This window comes from Crocodylus porosus, unplaced genomic scaffold (genome assembly GCF_001723895.1).
Source record: "Crocodylus porosus isolate Cpor-Errol unplaced genomic scaffold, CroPor_comp1, whole genome shotgun sequence".
Classification (NCBI taxonomy): Eukaryota; Metazoa; Chordata; order Crocodylia; family Crocodylidae; genus Crocodylus; species Crocodylus porosus.
This window is the reverse complement of record NW_017728947.1, coordinates 104,607,726-104,633,141: the sequence shown is the minus strand read 5'-3', so window position 1 is coordinate 104,633,141 and position 25,416 is coordinate 104,607,726. Positions and strand designations below refer to the sequence as shown.

At 41.8% G+C, this 25,416-nt stretch overlaps 1 protein-coding gene across 2 annotated transcripts in view; it reads left to right on the top strand.

The window, feature by feature from the left end:
• The window catches only part of BRF1 (BRF1, RNA polymerase III transcription initiation factor subunit), a 249,905-nt gene that overhangs the window by 77,574 nt on the left and 146,915 nt on the right, over positions 1-25,416 (top strand). For both annotated transcript variants that reach the window (XM_019550818.1, XM_019550819.1), the window contains one exon: positions 17,478-17,509. In XM_019550818.1, coding sequence (XP_019406363.1) covers positions 17,478-17,509 — 32 coding nt within the window. The remainder of the gene's footprint in view (positions 1-17,477; positions 17,510-25,416) is intronic.

Below are 25,416 nucleotides of genomic sequence, written 5' to 3'. Positions count from 1 at the left end.
ATAAAAACAGAGAGATGTTATTTTATTCTTTTGCTGGAGAAGCAACTTGCCTGTCACACTTCTTTTTCCCATTTTTTTAAAATCCTATGTTGATGATCAGGGATTAAGAAACTCCAGGTTGGTGCGCTTTGCTTATATATATTACTTTGGCATGTGCTGTTTATTTACAGTGGAGAAAGCATGTCTTTGAATAGGCACTACTGTCCTAACCACACAAGTGAAAAATCAGAAAACCCTCTCTCTCCTTAGGAAAAGAGAACAATGCTACGTGTATTTATTGTATTTAAGTACTGTGCACTTATTTTACTCATTCTTGTCAGCAACTTCTTTACTCACTTTACACTATTTTCCTGTCCATGGTTCCATTGTTCTTTCCTCCATGCCTGTGAGTAGAATTTAGTCCATGTCATCAGAAATGAGGGAAAAGGTATGTTCTTAGCTTTAATTATCTGCATTGTTGTACCTGCTTGTGTGCAAATGACAAATTGTCTTGCTTGAGGTAGGAACACACCTCTTTTCATAGTGAAGATGGCTCCTCCACAGCCAGCTGCTAAAGCTGTGGAAATGAAAGCTGCTGGGTTTTTCATTGTAGCCTTGTTGGTCTAAGAACATACAGGCAAGGTTCTTTGGGTAGACATGATATCGTTTATTAGACCAACTGAATAGTTGGGGAAAAGGTTCTTTGCAAGCTTTTGAGTGCAATCACCCTTTTCCAGGCATAGGGAGTCTCTGCTGTTCTGAGAGTCCAAGGAAATGATAGTGCTTTCCGTGCTGTGTTCTTGATCTCTTGACTTAAGTCAGACTCTCTTCCTGTCGGGCCAAAGAACAGATTTCTCTGAAATTGAAGTTTTATCAGAGGGTTTCCATTGAAATTACTAATGGACCATCCTTGACTTGGCCAGTCTGCAGGAAAGTCTTCAGGAAAATTAGGGTTAGTAAAAACTACCAGATAATGAAGCAGCATTGTTGAAGAAATCCATTCCATAGAGACAGCTGGAATTTACAGTTGTGCCTGGATCAGTAGATGAAGCAAGAGAACGTTTTACATGTTAGTTAATAGAAGTTGAATGCATGTTTTCCCAGGTGCATGCCCGTAGTTTCTGCAGAATCTTCTTTTATTGTTTTTTCTTTTCTAAATAGAAATCTCCAGCCCTCATTGTGGCAAAAAAATCCCTGTGCAAGTAGAAAACAATTATTGCATACGGGAAAGAATTCACTATTGCCTTTCTGTATCTTCAGCCCAGTTCATCTAGTGTCTCGGTTGTGGTACCTAGTCTTTCCAAGAAGAAACAGTGAGATTCTCCAGGCATCAGGGACACTGACAAACTGGTTAGTTTCACTCTGCTTTAAAGTGAAAAAGCTGTGAACAGAATGAGACAGTGAAGCAGTTCTCTTGAGGGAAGGAGGGCAGTAAAACAGCAGTTGGAGGAAGGGTAGATTAGAGAGAAGCCCTCTTTTCCATCAGAAGAAAAAGAAAAAAACCAAGGAGATTCAGTTGCAGGATGGTGCAAAGAATAGAAGCGTTTCTTCTCTTCAGCAGTTGAGCAGTTGAAGGGAGTGGTGAGTGTGTGGGGGGGAGGATTGGCTGCTACTTGTCTGAGAGTGGGGAAATACTGAGCTCTGATTCCTTTCCTAGTTTTGGTGCTCCTTGGGCACACCTACATGTTCATTAATGCATCTTTGCTACTGTGCATTAAGTTTTAGTACCTTTAATATAGATAAAGAAAGGCAGAATAGCTGCCCTAATATGCAGTAGCAAACTTTTTTTGTGTCACTTAATGCGCAGTTAGACTAATCATGCTGCATATTAGCGCATTAGCATGGTTTTTGCAGTGACATACTAATGTACTGTAGAACAGTCCACTGCTCATTAAGGTGTCTCATTTAGACATGCCCCATGTGTCCATACTGCTATCCTCCAAAACCTGGGATTGCTGTTGAGTAACAAGCCCTGCTTATTTGAGCAGACACGGAGCTGGAGCAAGTCTTTCTGCTGAGCAGCGTGCTCAGGACCCTTCTAAACCATTCTGCACTACTTAGTTCCTAGGTGTAGCAGAAATGAATAGATGAGGCCTGTTTATTCAGCAGCAGTCCTGTGCTCTCTGTACGTGGCCTTTGATTCTCAGCAAGAACGGTCTCTGGATGCTGGAACCAGGATGGATTTGTTTTAAATCAAATCTGTTTAAATCACTGGTCAGGAAGCCTCGATTTAATCATGGTTTTCCACAAAAAGTGCATTCTTGTTGCTTGATATCCCCCCCATTCATTTAACTTCTTGAAACTTTGCATTTGTAGAGAGAGGTAAGGGCTTGACGCTGTGTACCTCTTGCAGAGAGACAAGAGGGCTGGTGGGTAGGTAATCAGGTCTGCTATCTCTCATCTCCATATACTGCTGTTAACAAGGATGTTATCTCTGGAGATAGAAATCCAGTTTGAGAGCTGAAACTAAGCATCACAGAGATGCTTAATGGGATTTTCTAGACTGAGCACTGAGTCCCATCCTGTAAGACTGGGCCCCTAATATAGTCCATGTCCTGTTGTGACCTATTTATAAAACTTTTCTAAAAAGGTTACATGAATATATCATCCCAAATAGTATATAATTAGAAGTTATAATTCCTATTCCATGATGATAGATTTTAGCTTTAACGCATCTTAAATTAGAACTATATAGGTTTTTTTAAAAAGTCTTAAGAAATAAAAAAAAAACAAAAACCCCATGATTTAAATGAAAAACCCATTTAAATAACAGAAGTCCTATTTTTTATTTTTAACAAGTTGATTTTTTTTTTCAGCCCGGCTGGAACGCTTTGCTTTAAAATTTATTCTTCTGGTCACTTTTCTTTGATCAGGAGCTTATCCCAAATCTTTTTTGGTCAGAGAAATATGGAAGATTTGAGAGATGGGTGAAAAAAGATTGGGAAGAAGAATGAGCTGAAGTAGAGAAAGAGGGAGAGAATGTAGAGGAAACATAGGACACATTGCAGGAAAAAGAAACTATGGTCTAGTACCAGTTAGTTTATAATGTGCCACCCTGACCTGCCTTTTGCCCAGTATAAGAAGAAAGCAGGACAGAGAGGAGGTAAAGATCTAGCAAGTTATGTTTTAAAAATCTCATAGAAAATGAACAGTGTTGCTCATTATAGCTGGTACAAATGCAGCATTTTAAAACGGCAAGGAATAAGGGTTGTAATGGGTGTGGGGTAGGATATGTTACTTCACCCTGGATAGTCCTAGTTCTGTTTATAGTTGAAAGGGTTTCTGAGGCCTGCTTTGTAGCAATATGGGGAAGATCAAGCAGTGCAGCTCTGTTGTGATGCTAGTTCTACCATTGGCCCCCCATCAGCACAGGAATAGGCACTGCATGTCACACTGAAAACCCTGAAACAGCTTTAACTAAGCCCTCAGAGCTGCTCTATTGTAATAAGGATTTCAGATGCTCTTTGGTGAAAGTTTGATCACTGGATTCCTTCGTTGTATAGGAATTTGCCATGTTCTCGTAATCAGGTTCCATTTAATACTTCGTAAATCAGTCTCTTTCCTCTCCCTTCATGTCGTATCTGTGCGTGTCATTACTAAATCTCTTGAAATAATCAGTGTAAGAGGTCTAACTTTGTTATTCTATAAGAGATACTATTTTGTTATGAAAATTCAGACCTCTGCCAGTTGATGGTGCATGTACCTGGCAGTATCTGGCTTTTACACAGATTTTGTAGGGCTTAAAAAAAATGTGAAAAAGGATCATTGTCCCCATTTAACAGATGGAGAAATGGAATCTTAGTAGAGAGGCGATGTGCCTTGTTCAAGGTCGTTCAACAGACCAGTGGCAGAGCTGAGAACAGAACTCGCATTTGACGGGGCCCGCTCGTTCATGTACCTCGCACTGCACTTGTTTGGCACCTAATTCTGCTTTGAAGCTGCATATTAAATCGGCTGACCTGATTTTGGCCTTTCTCCATTTTCTAACTGGTAAATGAGGATGTGGAATTTGTGTCTGCAGCCTCTTGATTCCTGAAGCATAGGCAGGAGAGTTCCCAGTTTGGCTTTCAATACGAAGTTCAGTTTGCAGAGCTGGCACTTAGAAAAAGTTATCATTTTACTGGAAAGCTGAACAGATATGACTCTGAATCAGTGGGATGCTGTAAACATGGAACCCATAATGCCATTCTTAGTCATTTTTCAGAGCAGAGCTGTATTTTCACAGATTGCAATCTGTTCTGGAGAATGCTATTTGAAATCACGCTGCCTGGTCACAATAGAACTATTGCAATGCTGTGTAAAAGGAGCCTGACTAGATCTTTTCCAGCATATCATTGGCAGTTTTTATTTTCCCAGAGGCAGATAAGTACATCATTACTTTTTTTTTTTTCCTGCGGGAAGAATTTCAGTAGCTGAGATAAGTTTACAACATCTTAAAAACTGATAATGAAAGAACAGTTTCTGTGCTGTAAGAGAGACATGAGATAAGTGTTTGACATCGTTGGAGGATTAAAGAGAAGATAATGTAGGATTAAAAGTTTCAAATGACACTTCAAGCAAATATTCCCCATTTTCTATCTTGATTAAAATTGTTTAATGAAGGTTGTTAACATTTAAAAACTTGAGAAATGCCGTTTGCAAGTAAATTAACTTTATTGTGGTGTTCACCAACTGATGCCATGCTACATTGTGTTGGAACGCTTTGTGACTTCTCTGTTTAAGCACTGAAAATATTGAAAACAGTGTCAACAGAATAGTAAAGTCTGACAAGTGTAGAATTGCAACAAATTGCTTAATGAAAGTTTCAGTGTCTTAAATGCTGAAATGTATACACATGCTTCATAAAAAATTAGCTTTTCTGTTACTCATTTCAGAGTACTTCATCAAGATGAGTCACTGATAAATGTGTAAATGGATCTGAAATTGACACTTCCTGAATTTTCTCAAATAGTGAGCACCAGCATATATTAAGTTAATTTAGAATAAATTGGAACAAAATTCAATTCAATTCAAAATTGAATGAAAAAAAATTAAAGCTTGTTATGATATCATTTTAACTGTGCATTTTGGATAATTCTGTGACAAAAACCTAGCATTTGAAGTGAAGCTGAAATGAAGTTCAGCCTTTAGTATAGATTTCTCTGTTTTCATGATAAAATTTTCATTAGGTTATTCAGCTCTTGGCCTAGTCTGTTGTTGTTGTTGTTGTTGTTTTTTTTTGATGGCTGGGCAAAGTTCTGTGCTGACTTGCGTATCATAACTGATAATTGTAGGGTTGTTTGTGGTGTGAGACAGGGCAGAATTTAACCTTCAAAAGGGAAGACAAATAGCTTCAAAAATAGTTCCTCACTATAAAAAAAATAATGTAAGAGAGAGCCCTCTGCTTTGCTTCACAAGGGAAGTAAGCATCCTTATCCTCACTATACAGGTGGAGAAACCAGCACAGAAAGGTTGAAGTGACTTCTGCAGGGTCACCCAGCAAGACAGTGGTAAATCTCCTTAATCCCATGTTTCATCTTACAAGAGAATCATTAATAAGGAAATAAATGGAGTAGAGTTATTTGTTTCCCTCTCTGTATATAAAACTTATCATATGCCTTTGAGCATGCTACCAGACCGCTGATTTATCACAGTGAGGTTTATTTTTCTAACCCTGATTAGTTTCTGATCCTTGCCTTTAAAGCTAAATTAATAATACCATCCCAGAAATGTTAGTTCTTTTCTGACTAATGACATCCCAACTTTTTCCTGCTAAATGATGCCTGCTCAAAGCCCAAATTCAGTCTTGGCCCAGAAACAACTTTTTTAGGCTTCAAATCTGGAACAGTTTTATATCCAAAAAAGGCTAGGAAATGTGTGTTCCTACCCAGTTTCACAAAATGAAGTGGCACTTGCATCTAGGCTGCTAAACATTGGAATACAAGTTTTAGGACTAGAAAGACTATTTGTGATGGTGTTTTTGGTGTGGTGTTTTTTTTTTTTTTTGTTTTTTGTTTTTATACTTTCTGTCTCTGAGCCCTGTACAATTGGGCTCATGGTAATTACAGTACATGATCTCATTGGCAAAGGAGACAGAAAAATAGTTCAAATACATATTTAAACCCCCCAGTAATATGCCTAATTTCTTTTCACTCGTGGCATATACAAAGTGCATTGTTTCAGCGTAGTAAAAGTTTCTGTAGTAATCATTTGGGCTAATGTTTAACTTGGGACTTCAGCCCTTTGTGAGTAATGTGAGCCCAAGCAACATAGTGCGTTTCTAGTGTAGATAATAAAACTTGTAAACAGAATACTGAAATGCGTATGTGAACATATAGAGATATGCACTTGGATAGGTTTCAGCAGTTGCTGCATGTGGTATTAGACACTAGTTGTGTTACCGGGTCAGTGTGGTTATATTCATTTTCATATAAGAACAGTAACATTTTGATGCAATTTGTGGATGGGTGCAAGACTCCCTTTCAAAATTGGTTGGGAATTTTTGTTATAAAATTTAGATTTATTAGTTCTAAAATACTTCTGCAATTTCAGTACATTGCAACTGGTTTTATAATAAAGTTTTTACTCAGCAATTCATGACACTGAACAAACAAATGTGGAAAGGCTGCGACACTACTGTGAGTTAGTTTCACAGTTAATTCTTTTATCTTGTGCAGAGGAAAACATTCATATCGAGTGTAAACTCTTCTTATTTAGGCATAAGTAGATACTTTTTGAAGGGATTTAGGTGTGCATCTTCCATAATTGTAATGAAAGATATGGATAATCCCTTAGACTGTGTTTTGAAGACTTCATTTTACAAATTGGTTGTTGCACTGATTTAACAAGCATCACTAATAACTCCTAACCTACTAATTTCAGCACCAGTCTGCATTTATTGTCCATAAAAGTGAGACTGGTAAATGACTCTGGTTTGATATGGACTCACAGAGTCTTTAACTTTGATTAAGATACAAGACTGTTGTAAGATTTGGGTGTCTATATTGTAAGAGTTGTTTAGTTCATTTCCCAGTGGAGAGCAATCCATACAAGCCAAGCTCTTGTGATTGGCATGTTCAGTGTCAGAATGTAACATATCTGATGATGTAGACATTAGGGTTGGAAGGACCCTCAGAAGATCATTGGGTCTAGCCCCCTGCAGGAAGTGAGTTAGGGTCAAAGGATCACAGCAAGATAAGCATCCAAAAGTTTCTTAAAAGGGTACAGAGTAGGTGCTTGCACCACCTCTGGGGGGAGTCTGTTCCAGGCCTTGGGAGCTCAGACAATAAAGAAGTTTTTCCTTATGTCCGCCTAAAATGATCTTGCAGAAGTTTGTGACCATTGGACCTTGTCATCCCTTGGGGTGCTCTGGTGAGTGGACATTCTCCTAAATCCTGATGTACACCCTTTATGTACTTGTAGGCTGCCACCAAGCCACCCCTCAGCCTGCGCTTCTCCAGGCCGAAGAGTCTTATGGCTCTCAGCCTCTCTTCATAAGGCCTGCCCTCTTGTCCTCTGATCATGCGTGAGGCTCTCCTCTGGACTCTTTCAAGCTTTTCCCTGCCCTTCCTGAACTGCGGAGCCCAGAACTGGATGCAGTACTCCAGCTGCGGCCTCACCAAGGCTGAGTACAGTGGGAGGATGACATCCCTGGGTCTGTCTTGAGATGCATTGGTAGATGCAAGCCAGAGTTTTGTTTGCTTTGCTGGCTGTAGTATCAGATTGGTGGCTCATGTTCATCTTGTGATCAGTCATGACTCCCAAGTCTCTTTCGGTCGTGGTGCTAGCAAGTGTAGCATTGCCAAACCTATAAACATGATGTGGGGTTCTTCCCCTCTCCCCCCTCCCCTGAGGTGGAGCACATTGCATTTCTCCGTATTGAATGCCATCAGGTTTTCCCCCACCTTGCAAGCCTATCAGGGTCAGCATGGATCACCAGCCTATTCTCAGGCGTGGATAGTCTTCCCCAAAGTTTCATGTCATCAGCGAACTTGGCCAGTCTGCTTCTGACACCAGAGTCCAGATCATTTATAAAGACCATTAAAGAGTACAGGTCTGAGAGCGGAGCCTTGGGGGACCCCATTGGTCACCATGCACCATGTTGATAGATTCACAGATATTGGGGTCAGAAGGGACCTCAATAGATCATCTAGTCTGACCTTCTGCATAGGCAGGAAAGAGTGCTGGGTTCAGATGACCCCAGCCAGATGCCTATCTAACCTCCTCTTGAAGACCCGCAGGGTAGGGGAGTGCACCACCTCCCTCGGGAGCCCATTCCAGATTTTGGCTACTCTCACTGTGAAGAAGTTCTTCCTAATGTCCAGTCTAAATCTGCACTCTGCTAGCTTATGCCATTATTTCTAGTAACCCCCAGGGGCGCCTTGGTGAGTAGAGCCTCACCAGTTCCCTTCTGCGCCCCATGATGAATTTATAGGCAGCCACAAGGTCACCTCTCAACCTTCTCTTGCGGAGGCTAAAGAGGTCCAGGTTGATTCAGTTCCATCAACTACCACTCTCTGGATCCAACCTCGGAGTCAGTTCCCCAGCCATCAGACTGTAGTGCAGTCCAGGCCACAGTTTCCCAATTTTTCCATGAGAACATTGCAGAATACTATGTCAAAGGCTTTTTTCAAGTCCAAATGCATGATATCAACCTCTTCCCTTTTGTCCAGGTGATACGTCACATGATCATAGAAGGAAATGAGATTGTAGTGGGTAGGTCTTGCCCAACCAAACCTGTGCTGGCTGTCCCTTAGAATATTAGCCTGTCAAGAATGGTTTCTTTGATAATTTTTTCCCAAGATCTTCCTAGGGATTGAGGTCAAACCGATTGGCCTGTAGTTTCCTGGGTCTTCTTTCCTGCCTTTCTTGAAGATAGGCACCACATTGGCCCTCTTCCAATCTTCAGGCATTTTGCCTGAGTGCCCTGAGTTCTCCAAGATCCTTGCCAGTGGCCCTGCTATGATGTCTGCCAGTTCCCTTAGCACTGTTGGGTGCAGTCTCTCCAGACCAGCTGATTTGTGGGTGTCCAGCCTCTCAAGGTGCTCTGTTGCAAGATCTATGCCAATGGTGGGCATATATTAATCCTCCCCCTGGTCATCCCACATCATGTTAGGCAGTGAGGTCCCTTTTGGGCTGGTGAAAAACTGATGCAAAATAATCATTAAGCAGATCGGCTTTTTCCTAGGTGTTGATGGTCAGCTGCCCGAGGTGGTTAAGCAGGGGTCCAACGTTGCCCTTGTCTTTTTTCCAACTCCCCACATGTCTGAAGAAGGACTTTTTATTGTCCTCGATTCATGTAGCTAGTTTGAGTTTGGTTGCAGCCTTGGCTTTCCTAGTTTGCTCCCTACAGGTGCAGAATATTTCTCCTTAATGGTGTTTCCCATCTTCCTTTATAAGCCTCTCTTTTTAAATGTAGAAAGTCCATGAAACATGGAGAATTAACTGTACTTTTAAATAATCATGGCTTTCAGGGCAAGTTAGAATGGGACAAATATTGTGGGGATTCTTGCTTTTCAGTTTACTTATCCTCTGGATACAGCAAAGTTTGGTAACGCTGACAATTTTTAACATAAAATATTTAAAAATCTATGCATATGTATATTTGCATCCCTATAAAAGAGATTCTTGTAATGGGATGACTAATACAATCTTCATTGTCTTGTGTTAGATTTTTGGGAACTTGTTAACACATTTATTTTGGACTTTTAATACAGGAACCTTACAGGGTTTGAATGCTGATCTTTCCATCAAAGGTAACCAGAAGGTCATCAGTCAAAAAATGACAGCTTTGAAATTTAATTTCTTCTGTATGGCTGTCAGAAGAAGGTGAGTCTTTAGTGTAGGTGAGGGGTTCTCAGCCTGTGGTCCATGGGGCCAGAGATGGCTCACTGAGCTTTGTGATCCGGCCCATGGGGCTCCCCAAGGTCCTGAAATCTGGCCAGGGTTGGGGGAGCAGTGGCAATTAATGCTACCACAGTTTCTGGCCCCTCCTCTCCAACCACCAATTTTCCACGTCCTTCAGACCAGATAACATGACCCTATGTGTGGGGGATCCTTCTGGCATGCATGGGGTTGGGGCCCAATTCAGCATGCGTGGGGCCTGATCTGGCATGTGGGGCTGGGTCCCATACACGCTGGATTGGGCCCATGGACTGGATGTGGCCCATGGACCCACCATGCAGCACTCATCCAGCTTATGGGGCAAAAAGTTTGGGCACTTCTAAGGAAGACGGATTGCTGCATTGGTGTCAGTTTTAAAATAAGATGAATATGCATTGCACTTGCAGGTGTTTGATGGTGTGTATACAAACAGAGACTGAATTCACTGGTAACAGCAGTTAAACATTGCTTGAGGGTCAAGCAGATCTTGTCTTGATGCTAGCATAGCTATGCAGCAACAGCCAGAGCCTTCCTCCAAACAAGGTTATCTGTTGACATCATTATTCTTTAAGGAACACTTAATACCAGTGCATTAGACTTAGATTTACCATGTGCATGTAAACAGAGATGTAACGCTTGGCTTCTAGCATGGAAAAAATAAAGAGCTCTCTGTATTTATATGCTGCAATTTATTGAGCAGGGTAACAGTACTTTTCAAGAAATACATGCAGGCATTTTTTGTCAGCAAACCAGGGCAATGTTTTGAAGAGGCTTTGGCCGAGCATGGAGTTTACATGTTGAAGACAAGGAATCAGTTTAGGGTGATAGTGGTCCCCACCATCTTTGGGGGTGGACCTCTTGCTGAGGAAGTCTGGGACCTAGGGTCTAGGCTCTGAGAGTGAGAAAGTACAACCTTCCCTCTCTGACTGCCCCAACTGTTAAGCTATAGGTAAGGCTTGGAATAGGTAATTTCAGGACTTACCTATCTATAGATAGGTATCAGTTGAACACAATGTTTTATTGATTATATTTAGAATTTAAAGCAGTTTGGAAGCCTACCTGTGCCTCAATTACTGTAATAAAATACATTCTAAATTCCTGTAAATTTTGGCATTTGACTTTGGGTTTTTTATCATAGCAAATCAGAGCAACACCTACTCCCGTCACTTGCCAGGATGCAGGTCCAGTTGCGGCTGTCTCCACCCCACTGTTTTGTGGCACTGAACAGTCCTGCTATGCTGGTGCCCCTCACTCTCTACCCTTAACTCCCTTTCCCCCTCCCAGCCCTGCTGGAGGGGGCTCCCAGCTGCCATAGCTGTTGGGGTCAGGGACCTAGGACTGCAGCCCTGCCCTCACTCAGCAGAACCTGAGCCCTGGCTGCTCCCCTTGGGGGTTGACAACTACTGCAGTGGAGTGGAGTGTGGAGCCTGCTCCCTCCCCCGTGGGTGACAGAGCTGGAGCAGAGCCTGTGGAGGTTGCGGGGGGTGGATGCAGGCTGCCCACTGTGGGCTCTCTGCCTGGCTGCCATTCCCCTGGGGTCTGTGTGGCTCTGCAGCTGAGACCTGGTGTGGGAGGGCAAAGCAGGGTAGGTGGGAAGGCTTGGTGTTGCTGCTGTGAGCCCTGTGCCACCATGGTGAGGTGCCCACTGGGCAGCAGTGGGGGCAATGGTGCGGAGTTGTGCACCATCTATATATCTATATCTAGATATAGATGTAGCCCTGTGCAGCAGGGCAGAATTGTGTCCCTTGCTGCTGCTAGGCGGGCAGAGGGCACCTCACCATGGTGGTGCAGGCTGCAGCACCAAGTCTCCCTGCCTACACTCTCCCCTGCCATGCTGGGTCCTGCCTGGCAGGCCATGGATGGCCCTGGGGGGAAGGCAGCAGGGCGGAGAGCCCTGAGCCCACAGCCTCCAGCCTGCATCTGCCCCCACCCATGCACAAATCTGGGGGGGGGCACATGCCCCTCATGCCCCTCCCCAGCGGCAGGGAGCCAGCCTCTCCGATGAGCTACCCATGGCTGTGTCCTGCTCTCTGCCCAGGCCCTGTTGGGCGCATTCTGGCCCCTTGCTCCATGCACCACCTCGCTAAGCAGCAGCCCCAGCCCTGCCTGCCTCCCTCCCTATGGGAGCCTCTATCCCCCACCCCTAGACTTACCTGTGGGAGCTGCTGTCCAGGCCGCATGACTACCATGTGTATGTATGAGCGGGCACATGCACATGGTGCCCCCTGCCTGACCATTGTCCTCTTGCCTCTCCAGACCCTTGCAGGCTGGTACTCTGCCACAGGTCAAGTCATGGGTGTGCTAAAGTGCTGTGTTACTTTGGGCAGGTCAGAGAGAGGTAGTTCCTGTTAGTTAGGCAGGCAGAAGGCAGGATAGAGATGCGGGGGAGAGAGACCCAGTGAATCGGAGCAGGTCACTTTACTTCAGTGCTTCAATTTTCCCTTCCAGCCTTTGTCCCATTCATCTCGTCAGACTGCAAACACTTCAAGTCAGGACTGTTTCCATGCTCCTTGTATAGAGTCCAAGGCTTTGTCTCTAGGTCAGTGGTTCGCAACCTTTTTGACTTGAGCCACCCCTTGGAAAATGCCAGCTCTTAGTTTCCACTTGCCGTAGTTCTGTTGCAAAGAACATGGAAAGCTTTCAACAGGGCAGAATTGTGGATTCCCATTTGAAATTTCCAGGTTTATTTTTGAATTGTGTTTGTATACCTGGCAGTGCGAATTGTGCATGGCACCCCGCGGGACCATTGAAAGGATTTCCAGGCACCGCAAGGTGCCCTGGCACCTTGGTTAAGAATCACTGCTCTAGGCAGGACCATACTAATATTTGATCCTGACTTTAAAATGGGAGGAGAAATTGGTTTAGTTTTCACCAGTGTTTTGGCATTTCATTCAGCTATTTAGTGATTTTTACTTTTTCTTCTGTTAACATAAACACATGCTGAAGTGTTGTTTTTTTTTTTAAGCACACAAGAGATTTCACATTTTTAATCACAGTTTTAGTTGGTTTTAATGCAATTGTTTGCACTATGGTTGTTTTTTGTTTTGTTTTTTCTTAACAAAATCCCTACAAGACAATAAACTTGTGTCCTTTGTGGATGGTAACTTTTATTGACACTGCATTCTCAATAATGGGGTATGGCTCTTTTTTTTTTTTTTTTCTAGGAAGATGCATTATAATCTCAATTGAGGAATCTGACATGCAATACTGAGTGAGGAAGGAAAAAAATCAAATAACAATGATTAAATTTGGTGTTTGGAAAGCAATCTGCAAAAGCCTGAAAATTCAAATAGCAAAGCTCTTGCAATATACAGCTGATAGATGCTCACAAGGCAAAGAAAGGTCTGTAGTACTTCAGGCGCAATATCATGAGAGAGTCTGCATGAGTTTTCTCTTTTCTGTAGCTTTAGTCGGACCATTAAAATGAGAGTTGAGAATTTTTTTGGACTACATGGTGTCGAGTGGTTGTGATTTACTTTAAATAGATCTTCTGTGATTTAGTCTTCAATGCCTGTCTGTATATAACTTTGCCAAATGGCAGTCTTGCCTCCTGGTAAAAGATAACACTGAAAACAGAGGGCATTTGCGAATATTTAGAATTGCTTGGACTATATGAAATGAAAACTGGTCTAAAGTACAAAGGCTGGTTTGTTTTTGTATTTCAACTTAAGGTTTCCAGTGCTATTCATTCCTTCATGAACTTTGTTTCCTATGGTGCTGGGGATGAGATCATTAGTGCTGTGATTCACTAGGCTCCCACACTATTCAGATTCATAGATTGTAAAGCCAGAAGGGACTGTTGTGGTCATTTAATCTGACCTCCTGCATAACACAGGCCAAAGGACTTCCCTGAATTAAATCATGTTTGAACTGGAGCTTGTCTCATAGAAAAAAACAGCTGATGTTGAATTTAAAATCATCAGTGATAGAGAATCCACCTCAAGCTTTAGTAAGTTGTTGTTGTTTTTTAAGTTACAAAAACTGTTGAGGCCTGGGAATCATATTTAATAGTTGTGTTGATCAATGAAATTCCTGTGCTTATATGGTGATAATTTCATGAGTGTTTTTTCCAATACAAACAGCTTTCTTTCCTTCTGAGGACATTTTCAGGGGCTTGCTTTATAGTGCATAAAAAAGCAATTTTTAAGCTTTAAGGAAGAAACATATTAAGATTGGTTTAAAATATGTATCTGTCTGTATATATATATAAAAAAAAATAAAATAAAAGAATCTGATTTTTTTTTTCAGTTGTTGTTGCAAGTTCTCCCGAACTTTTCCACCCTTCAGAAACACAATGGCATAGTTTTCACAAGTACTTCCTGTTGATAATTGCTTTCACAATATGCATAATGTAGGCCAGCTCATTGGTACTGAATGACTCAAATTTCCCTTACCCTCTTGCATCACTGTGGCAACCATGCATCTAATCATGGAGAGACTGCTGCAGGCTAGCTTAAATAAGATCCAGAAACTCCATGTTTTTACTGTGATCTTTTGCTTAAATTTCAGCGGACCCTTGAGCCAGCTTCAATGGGCAAAGAGAGAGCACAGGGGTCAGCAACTCCCTGGCACGCGTGCCAGAACATGGCACATTAAGGCATTTTTGCTTGGCACGTGTGCACTGCACTGGGGTCTGTGAAGCCCTGACTCGGCTTGTTGCTGGTGGCGGGTGCAGGGGCAGACGGCGGGGAAGGGGCCTGGGCTGTGCTGCCACAAAAAGGATCAGGCCCTACAGCTCCCCTGCCATCTGCCCGGGCCCGGCATGCCAACATCTTTTAAGTAGAGTTTATGGGTGTCTCTGCCCAAAAACATTGCTGGCCTCTGTGATGCCACGTGGAAGTGGCGATATTGTTGTAGTGCATTGCCTCAGTGTTGCCTGTATTTATGGTACTTGACTCCTACTGAAAATTAAAATTCTTAGCAATATCAAATGTATATCTAACTGAATTAACTACATTGAGGGTTTTTAACTAGTTTCTTTCAGAAGCTGAGACAAATTGCATCTCACTTTTGAAAACTGAGACCTAAAGTACTTGTTACAAATAAAAAATGGGAGCCTAGTGGTCACATTTTTAGATTCTGTTTGTGCATGAAATTAGCCGACAGTGTGGATATGTTCTATTCAGGAAGGCTATAGTGGGTGTAACTTTTAAAAACCAGCTGCATTTGTTTGTGTGTGCATGTGCATGATAGGGGAGAGACCGAGACAGACAGACATGCTAGTCTCACTGTGATTGAAAAGCAGCTGTCTTTTTGTCCCATCCATTTTAAAGTCTGCTTTTTCATTTTTTTTTTCCCCCTCCCTGCTAAGCAAGACCAGTCTAGTTCTGACTGTTTCAGTAGTGCTTTGCTTGGATTTCTGTTTTGCATTAACATTTTTTTTTTAATGGGTTATTGTTTTTGCGTGGTCTTGCTGCTGGTTTTAATTTTTTAAGATTACTAAATTTATATAATGAATTTCAGATTTTATTTCAGAGATTTGCAGGGATCATTTCTAATAAAAAGCTCAGCTATATCGTTGTCTCAGGTTATTGAAGTTTACCTTGTACTGAGAATATTAGCATGGTATGATGGGTAGAACTTTGTTTTTATTTATTTTATTTTCTGTTGAACATCACAAATGTTTGCAGATAGAAATGTGGAGTATCGAATCCTGTATAGTTTTAATATAACATGGGGATAAAAATGCTGAGTGGAAATGAAATGAATGGTTGTACATAAATTTACTGGGATTCTACTTTATCCAAGCTGGTGGTATTCATAGAAAAATGTCCGTCCACAGGCTAAGAGTTGCACAACTGCACATTGGATTATTCTGTGATAACTTACAGTAATTACTTTTACCATATTTTTTGATCTGTTATGTTCACGTTGCCCTTTTCAGTTGAATTGTTTGTTTTTTTAATGCTAAAACCAGAACGTTTTCACAGTATTTATGCTAAACCCAGTTAGCTATCATATTTTCTCACATATAACCTGTACCTTTCTCCCAAAATCAGATCGGGAAAAATGTAGGGTGCTCATTATATGCGTGGAAAAAATCTCCCTTTGGGTCTGGACATTTGGCAGCAGGGAAGGAGGGACAGGGAGTGCTGGCAGTATTAATTGACATGTCTCCCACCCCTGAATATCTGGAATCCATGGTAGCCCCTTCTCCCCAGCAATGTACTGGACCTGGCTGGAGCATGGGACTGGCCATGTGGACAGATCCTGTGCACCGGCTGTGGAGCCACTTGCCAGGTTGGACCGGGCATGGTGAATCCAGGACTGCAGACTGGCTCTGGAGTTGGTGTGTGTGGTTTCCCCACTGTGTGGTCCCCAGCCTCACTGTAGCTGGATTGAGCCCTGCCAGTGGTGGGGCAGCTGAATCAGGCCTGCCCATGAGGTTGGGGCTGGTGTGTGGCTCCGAGCTCTGGCCTCTGGTTCCCAAGCCCCCTGCTCTGGCGCGTGGACTTGGCTCCCAGTCCTTGTGTGCAGCCCACAGCCCTGGAGACCTCAGGTCATTACCCATACTCTGGGCTAAGATATTTTTTTCCTTTTTGGGGCCTTCTGAAAATAAGTTCACGTTGTATTTGGTGATGCTGTATGTGAGCAAATATGGCAATATCAGGTTTTGTCTTTATTCTCATAAAAAAGGAGTTTAAGGAAAAAATAGCTTTGATAATAGCATCAAAGTGTAGAATCTTTATGCTCACACAGCTCAGCACATGGTATTAAGAAGAATTTGGTTAAGAAAAATTATTTTTCAAAAAATATTTAAATAAATAAACTGCTGTTATCTGTATTTTTATTTTGTTATTATGCAGTTATTATTTTGGCAGCTGCAGATTGTTTATCTGTTTTTAATTTCTGCTATTTTTCCCTCAAGGTAGCATAAGAAAAGAAACCATTTAATAGCTTCAGAAAAATGTAATGCTGAAGTCTTTCTTGTAGTTTTGGTCTTGTTTGGAAGGTGTTTGGGTTTATTAATGAATTGTAGTTTGTATTTCTACATAGTAAAGTAGTCTATTCCAACTTTGGAGCCTACACCCTCCCCTTCTCTTTATGACTCAAGTATAAAAAATAATGGGAACTGATGTGAAGACCCCTATTCTTCTGGAAGGAGAAGAGTGAGCTAGCGCGGCATTCTCTTCCTGCCCCTGGAGGGTCCTCAATCTTTCTAACCTGTCAGCTAGTTTTTCTTCTGTGGATTTTTATCTGGTCCTACTTCGGCTCAGTCCAATTATCAAATGACTAATTAGATTTAAAAAAAATGAAGCCATCATCTCTGACATACCATCTGTGTGGTTTTTTAATTTTTTTTTATTTTTTTAAACAAATACATATACAGCATACATAGTCTTTGTTCATTACCCAAGGTGTTGCTTGCTTCTTAAGGGACCATTTTAACCCTTCCTTTTTATATCTGTCTTGTCTAGAGTGACATCACATGCCCTGTTGTGACAGTAGGCAGAACTTCCTCAGGTGCTAAACTAATACTCTGTTAGCAGGAATGTGGGAGCAGACTCCTTAACCCATTTTTTATGCTGCTGGCCTGACTTGATTTCTATTTCTTCCTTTTTTAGGTGCCAATCAGCTTAACAAGCATTATCACATGTATCACATGTAACATTCATATTCCTTGACTTTTTTCACAGACATGTTACTTGACCTCAGTGACCTCCTTCAGGTATTGTATCTGTTTTTGTTTAAGTCTTTTGTTCAAACATTAAACCTTAAAACTGAATACAAGCAAAGAACTACCAATGTGTAGTATTTAGGAAGCTGTAATTATCTGTTTCCTTAAAGATTCCGGACAGGAAAATCATAGAGCTTGTAAACGGGAGTAATTGTTCAGTGAAATAAAAGCGCAAGTGCTTCTTTTATTTTTTAAACTTCACAAATAACAAATCAACAGTTAGTACAATCTTTCCATCAGCACTTACAATGGCATTGCAGTGCCACAAGGTCACATTTTACACATTTAAAAAATAACAGCTGTTAAAGACATAAATAACTTTTCTTAGTAGAAATGCCACTTAAATGTATTAGCAAAGCACTAGGGCACATTTTGTAAAATGTATTTTAAGAGTTATATACACTTTAAGCATGTGGATATAGAGCTTTGTTAATGAATGTACAGATATACTCTCCTGACATTGTAACTATTTTGCATACAATACAAGTAGGATGGTAATGTCTATATTTGTCTTCCCAGCTGTCTTTGTAAATGGCATCCTTCTGAAGGCTATTTATTTCTTAAAGGAATCTGATGGAATTAGAATAATCGGATGAATCTTTAATTCTTAAAATAATTAACATTCTTATCTGCTCCAAATTTTCAGTAAGTTGTATGCTTAGTTATAACCAAATAGAGTGTGGGGGTGGGTGCTGTGTGCTTATGCACCCACATATCTGTGTGGGGTGAAGTTTATTTCATTTAAAACTATGATTTCTTATAATTTACTGCTACATAGGGAGATCACAGTAAAACTACAAGACATGAAACATAATCAGAGGTACTGAATCTATAAAAGAGGTCATACTGCATACTGGACTAAAATAGTCATTAGTCTATGGAAGAGTTCTTAGATTGGTATGGAGGTGTTGGAAAAAACTAGGAGACAGATCATTGACTTTCTAAGGCAGAGTAAGACCCAGTATTTTCAGATAGATGGGCTCTTTCCACTACCTACCTGAGATCTAGTTCTGCAATCTAAGACTGATAAATTGTACCTAGGAAAAAACAGAAAATTCAGATGCTTTACCATCACTTGAAAGTATTTGTACCTTCCAAAGGACACCTCTGCTAGAATTCCCACCAACGGCACTAAGTGTAAAAATGAACATTGCCAACTGAGGTGGATCACAACTACAGCTGATCCACTCTATTGGGTAAAACACATCTCTTGTTGTCCTGCATTGGGCAGGGACTTGATGCAGGACATTAGGCAGCATTTTTCCTTTGCCCAGGGATTGCCTGAATGTCTTGCTTCCCTGCATCTCTTTCACGGAACCCATATTTGCTTGCGCCTCACCTGGATGTGCAGGTTGGCATGGGTCCTGGCATAGGGTGCTGGGAATTTCTGGGGTTCCATGCCATCCTGCCTTGCCCCTCCTTGTTGGGATCTTGCCACCCCTTGCTTCTGCAAGAAGCACAGGTCGACACAGGTACAGCATGGAGGCACAGGTCTGCAAGGATCCAGCTTGGAGACATGGGGCACTGGGGATTCCTGGGTCCTGTGCCTCCACACCATGATTCACTTGAGCAGTCCCTGCTTGCGGAGTCGTGCCTGGGGAATCCTGACTTTTTCCCTGCTTACATAAAGGTGCCCCAAGATTTCCCTGGGCACATCTCTGTAATTGGGAAAAGCCAGACAGGTCCTGGGGCTTGAGGGGCCCAATCCTGCATGGGAATTCCCAGGGTTTGCAGGATTGGGCCTCTCTTGTCTGGAGAGAGTTGGCAGGTCCATGCTGCTCGTACTCTCCTGTCACAGAGCAAACAGATGTCAGATGCAATAAAGTGGCACGGTTTTACTTAGGCTACCTTTCAGCATAGCCACTGATTTGGCATGATAAAGGGTAGGGAAGGGATGTCTATTTGCTCACTATTTGTGGCACCATAGAAATGTTTATAGTGGCATAAATACAAGATCAAATGATGTCATTAGTGTCTTGTGGTAGAAACAGACATTAAAGAATGAGAAATGTATTTTATTATATTCCAGATGCAGGAAATATTAACCTGAACAGCTTAAGTATTTTTAGATCAGATATACAGATTTTGTGATAGAAATAACAGTTTTTCTTGCTCAAACAAAATTGCTGTCTTTCTGCATCAGAGAGAACTCTTTTGGAAATGCTTAAAACTGATGTTGTTAAATTTATCAAACTGAATTTTTGTTGTTGTTGTTTTTTGCTGGATCCACTGGACCAACTTTTGGCAGTCTGTAAGTGACTGGCATCTGGGAGCATTCCTATAGAATTCTCTTCTTTGCTGCTGCTTTGATCTTTCTAGTGGTAAATTGACCTGTGGGAGTCCGGTAGACAGACTGACCTCTGGCATTCACTCTAAAGAATGCTTGTTAAGCAAAATATTTTGTAGAATGGCTTCAAATAAGTTGGTGAGTTCATTACTTAATACCTTAGGGTGGACATCTCCCTCCCACCCCCATTTTAACAATTATAATTGCTGCAAAGCCCTTCATTCTACTGCAAATCAGTAAAGTAAGCATTATGATTCTAGCTAAAAAAAGAAAATCCAGAGTCAGTCCATTTAACTTCTGTGTCACTGTTTTGGTCTGCATCTAATAAGGTGCAGCCTTATTCCACAGACCCCAAGTGAAGATCGTAAAGGGAAGGGGGAGGTGACAAAGGGTTGTTCTACTCTGTGCTCCGTAGTGCCTAGGAGCACATTATGGTGGGAGAAAGTTGTGGATTATTGTCCTCTGGATGTTTGGGCCCGGGTTCTGGCAAAAACAATATGTGTATGAAGAAGAGTCTGAATTTTTCCTTAATTCAGCCAAGTCTCTGAATCCTGTTCCCCTTAGGAAAGTTGTTCTTTCTCTCTTCATGCGTCCCTTTGGAAAAACTAAAGGCCTGTATGATTTGAGTTCTATACTTCTGAGACCAGGGTTTCTGTCCATTTGGGAAGCTAGGGAATGCTGACTCTTAGCACCATAATTCCACTTGTCTATAATAGCGTACAACTTCTGATGTCTTTTAAGGGTTGCCTGTGGATGTGGTCCCATATTTTCCATTAATGAAACAAAATAACTTCATTTTCAGTAGTTTTCTTCTGGTGTAAAACTTGTTATACACTTTATGTTGGTGGAAGGAACTGTAGGGATCTATTATCTTTTCCCCTGGGCTTAGGCAATTATGTATTTGTAGCAACAACTGTTTGACTTTGCTACCTCTTATTTGATAAAGGAGAACTGGGGTTGTGGTGTTCCTTTCTGAGCTTTATTTCAATAGAGCTGGCTGGCGACTGACCAGTCCATTTTGTGATTTGTTTTTGAGGTTTGAGAATTGGGGTGGGGGTGGGGTGTTTGCTTTTTATTGAAGACTAAATCTGTCGCTTAGTGGGATTTTTGTTTGCATCTATTTTTGTACTGAAAAGGTCAAGTTTTTATTGGGTCCTTCTTACCCTCCATGACTGGCAACTTCATCCTTTGGACTTTGAAACACTGCAAGTATGGTTGTTCTTTCTACCATGTTATAGTCACTTGGCCAGCCAGCAAGAGGCTTGCGTCTTGAAACATCAGTGACTAATCTTTCTCTATTAATGATCAGGAACCTTTTCTATATTTGCGGAGAATGATTTTGAATTTCCCCTTGTTTGGTGTCTATTATAGTCTATTCTTTTTATTTTATTTTTTTCTTCTTTTTTTGAGAGAGGCATATTCACAGCCTTTGCTTCTTTCCCTGCTACTCCAATCTAGATTGCATTCTTAGCTGTTTATGGGTTGAGAAACTTGCCTAGTTTTTCCTTAACTTTTTATGGTTTAGATTTACCCATTTGTTTTGGGGGACTTACTTGTCTTGCTTTCATCTGGGGAAGACCACTGGCTAGAGTTTTGATATCCCAATATGTTGAAAATTGTCCCTCTAATCATGGAAATGCCAATCTGTTCCTGGGCTGCCTCTTGTAATCTCTAGTATCATGATCTTGAGATGTGGTCACAGTAGCCTTTAGGCAAAAGTAGGTGTTACCTTTGATCTTTGATTCCTGTGCAGAGAAATGGCATTTTTAATGTGGCTGCAGCGTGGCTTCACATTATATGAGGCTCTTTCTTACTGTAAGGGTTTGTTGTTAGAGGAGAGAGGAAAATAAAGAAGAAATGTAAATTAGTTACCTGGTCATTCTGTTTGATGTAGCCCAGGGGTCAGTGTCCTTTTGCCGGCATAGGCCAAAGCTTCTGACCCAGTCTGCTGTGGGCCAGAGTCTCTACCCCTGCTGTCTGAGCAGCTGGTTGCTAGATTGCCAGCCCCTGCAGCAGAGGGATGTGCTACAAAGCAGAGAGGCAGCACGATACAGCTCCATGAGAATGACCCCCCAGGCCAGATTTGTAGGTTGCTGATCCCTGATGCTATTCCTTATCCTTCATGCCTTTCTCAAAAATATCTTTGCTTCAGGTTTGGTTTTTCAATTAATGAGCTTTTTCTCCTTTTTTGTGAAACCTTTACTGCTTGTTTCTTCAGGAAGATTTCTGACTGATGTAGAAGTGGGGTGGCTGACTCTCATATAGGCATAGCGTGATTATTCTTATATTGCCTTGCTTAAGTGGCTATGTAAGGTTCACTGTAGAGTTTTTTTTTTTCTCATCAGAAAAAGGAGTAGCAATACTACTGTAAGTGGACTGATTCACTCTCTTGTGAGCACTTCAATTGAGGGAATTATTTTTCAGCACAAGATGAGAAGAAGGCTCTTAATGACTTTTGGTCTGTCTCATTGGAAAAGGGGTGGGTTCATATTTGTCTCTGTGACTTGCAAAATAACAGGCTTTCATTTTAAGATTGTGAGATCTGGGTTGTTTACCTCATTTGGGTTAAATGCAGTATTTTAGCTGTATTAGTTCAATTGGTTCAAAGGTTAACTTACTTCCATCACTAATATGCTATGAGTTTTATGACCTGAGCTTGACTGAATTTGCTTCCATTATGTCAATGCAAATTTATATTGGTTGATATAGTTAATTTAGACAACCTGGTTGTGGCTTCAGGTGTAATGCATTATAAATGTTAAAGATAATGAATCAAATAACCTCAGGTGTTGCTTCCCTTGGCGATAGACTCTCTTTAAGAGCACATTTGCTTTTCACGCTTGTTTAATTCTTTAGGCAAACAGCTGTGGCCAGAACGAGTGTTGTGCATTCTGACCATCTCAGTTCTGGTCTTTCTGCAAATTATAAAACTGTCAGTCTTCTCAGTATTTTATTCCAAAGTCATACTTTGATTTGTAAAGCTTATCTGGAAATATCCATTATGCAGATTGTCTCATTATAAATTTACCTACTTTATTGGATCAAAGTTTATCCCTTGGGCTCATTTTCAGCTGTTACCACCATCAGGCAATATCTTTGAGAGATCTAGTTTTTTGTGAGATTTGTTTTTCTCCTGGAGATTTTTTTTCAAGCTGTAGCACGCATTAGATTGGAAACCTGATGAACTTACTAACCACTAGTAAGTAGGATTTGCGTTGTTGTTTTCAAAGATGAAGTGTACTTGTGCACTCTTATGACTTTCAGGCATGATGTAGGAAGAAGTGTAAAAAGAGTTAATAGGAAAGTAGGGCTGGAAGGAACCTTACAAGATCTAACCCAGCCCTTTGTTGAAGGCAGGATCAGCTCTGGATAAGCCATCTCAGCCAAGTGCCTGTTCAACCTGCTCTTGAAAATTTCCAGGGATGCAAATTTCACTATTTCTTGTATGTAGACTCTTCTAGTGCTAGACCATCCTCATAGCCAGAAAGGTCCCCCAAAACTCCAACCTAAATTTCTTCTATAGGAGTTTGGGGCCGTTGCTTCTTGTCTTGCCGCTGCTACCACAGAAAAAGACCCATCTTTATCATCTTTATAACACTCCTTCTTGAATCACCATCCTTGAAGGTTTTTAAGGCCTGGCTGGAATGATCTAGTTTGGTGTGGCCCTGCTTTGAGCAGGGGGTCGGACTAGACCTCCTGAGGTCCCTTCCAACCCTCATTTTCTATGACTTTTGTATTTGAAGACTGTTAGCAAATCCCGCTTCAGTCTTAGTCATAGGAAGTGAGGACTGGAAGGGACCACAGGAGGTCATGTAGTCCAACCCCTGATCAAAACAGGACCATCTCCAACTAGATCATCCCAGCGAAGGCTTTGTCTACCTGGGCCTTAAAAACTTCCAAGGAAGGAGATTCCACCACCTCTCTGGGTAACCTGTTCCAGTGCTTTACTACCCTCCTAGTGAGAGAGGTTTTTCCTAATAACTAATCTAAACTTCCCATGCTGAAGCTTGAGACCATTGCTCCTTGTTCTGTCATCTGCCACCAGTGAGAACAGTCCAGCTCCAGTCTCTTTTGAACTACCTTCAGGTAGTTGAAGGCTGCTGTTAAAGCTGCCCTCAGTTTTCTCCAGACTAAATAAGCCCAGTTCCCTCAGCCAGGCCTCAAAAGTTATGACCCCACCCCCTTAACTGTTTTTGCTGCTCTCTGGTGGACTCTCTCCAATTTTTCCACATCTATTCTGTACTAGGGGCCAAAACTGTCCTTCACAAAAAGGGCATACTATTAGTTCTTACTGGTCTTATTGTCCACTGTAGCCCCCAGGTCCTTTTTCTGCAGAGCTACTGCTTAGCCAATCAGTCACCAGTACCATGTACCAGTGCATGGGGTTGCTCTCTCCTAAGTGCAGGGCTTTGCACTTGTCCTTGTTGAACCTCATGAGATTTCTTTTGGTCCAATCCTCCAATTTCTCTAGGTCTCCCTGAATCCTAGCCCTACTTTCCAGCATACCTACTACTTTCTGCAGCTTGGTGTCATCTTTGCTGAGGGTGCACTCCGTCCCATCTTCTAGCTCATTGGTGAGGATATTGGACAAAACTGGCCTAAACCCCTGGGACACTCCACTTGATCCTGCTGCCAGCAGATATCAAGTCACTGATTTACTAGACTTTGAGCCTGATGATTCAACTAGTTTTCTGTTTACCTTAAAGTTAATTCATCCAATCCATACTTCCTTAGCTTGCTTGTGAGACTGTTGTGAGAGACAATATCAAAAGCCTTGCTAAAGTCAAGGTGTATTATATCCACGGCTCTCCCTGCATCCACAGAGCCAGTCATCTCTTCACAGAAGGCAGTCGGGTTGGTCAGGCATGACTTGTCCCTGGTGAATCCTTGCCGACTGTTCCTAATCTCCTTCTCTTCCAAGTGTTTAGAAATGGATTCCTTGAGGACCTGCTCCATGATTTGCCCAGGGACTGAGGTGAGGCTGACTGCTTTGTAGTTCCCTGGATCCTCCTTGTTCGCTTTCTTAAAGATGGGCACTGTATTTGCCCTTCTCCAATTGTCTGGGATCTTTCCTGATTGCCACGAGTTCTCAAAGATGGCCAGCAGCTCAACAATCATAACAGGCAATTCCCTCAACACTCTTGAGTGCGTTGCATCTGGTCCTGTTGAGTTGTACACGTCCAGCTTTTCTAAATAGTCCCTAACCTGTTTTTTCACCAGTGTTGGCTGCTCATCTCCTCCCTAAACTGTGGTGCCAGGTGCAGTAGTCTGGGAGCTGACCCTCCTGTGCAGAAAGTGGTAAAAAAGGCATTGAATATTTCAGCATTGAGTATTTCTCTCTTCAGACTAGATAGTCCTAGTTCTTTAAGCCTTTCCTCATAAATCATGTGTCCCAGACCTCCAGTCATTTTTGTTCCTCTGTACTGGACTCTTTTCAAACTCTCCATATCCTTCTTGAAGCATGCGTCCTGAAATTGGACACAGCAGTCCACGAGGCAGCTCATCGGTACTAAAAAGAACAGAAGAATTGCTGCCTTTTGATTTGCAAGTGATACTCCAGGTTGACCCAATTCAGTATACTGCTGGCTTTTTACCTTCTACCCCCCCCCCC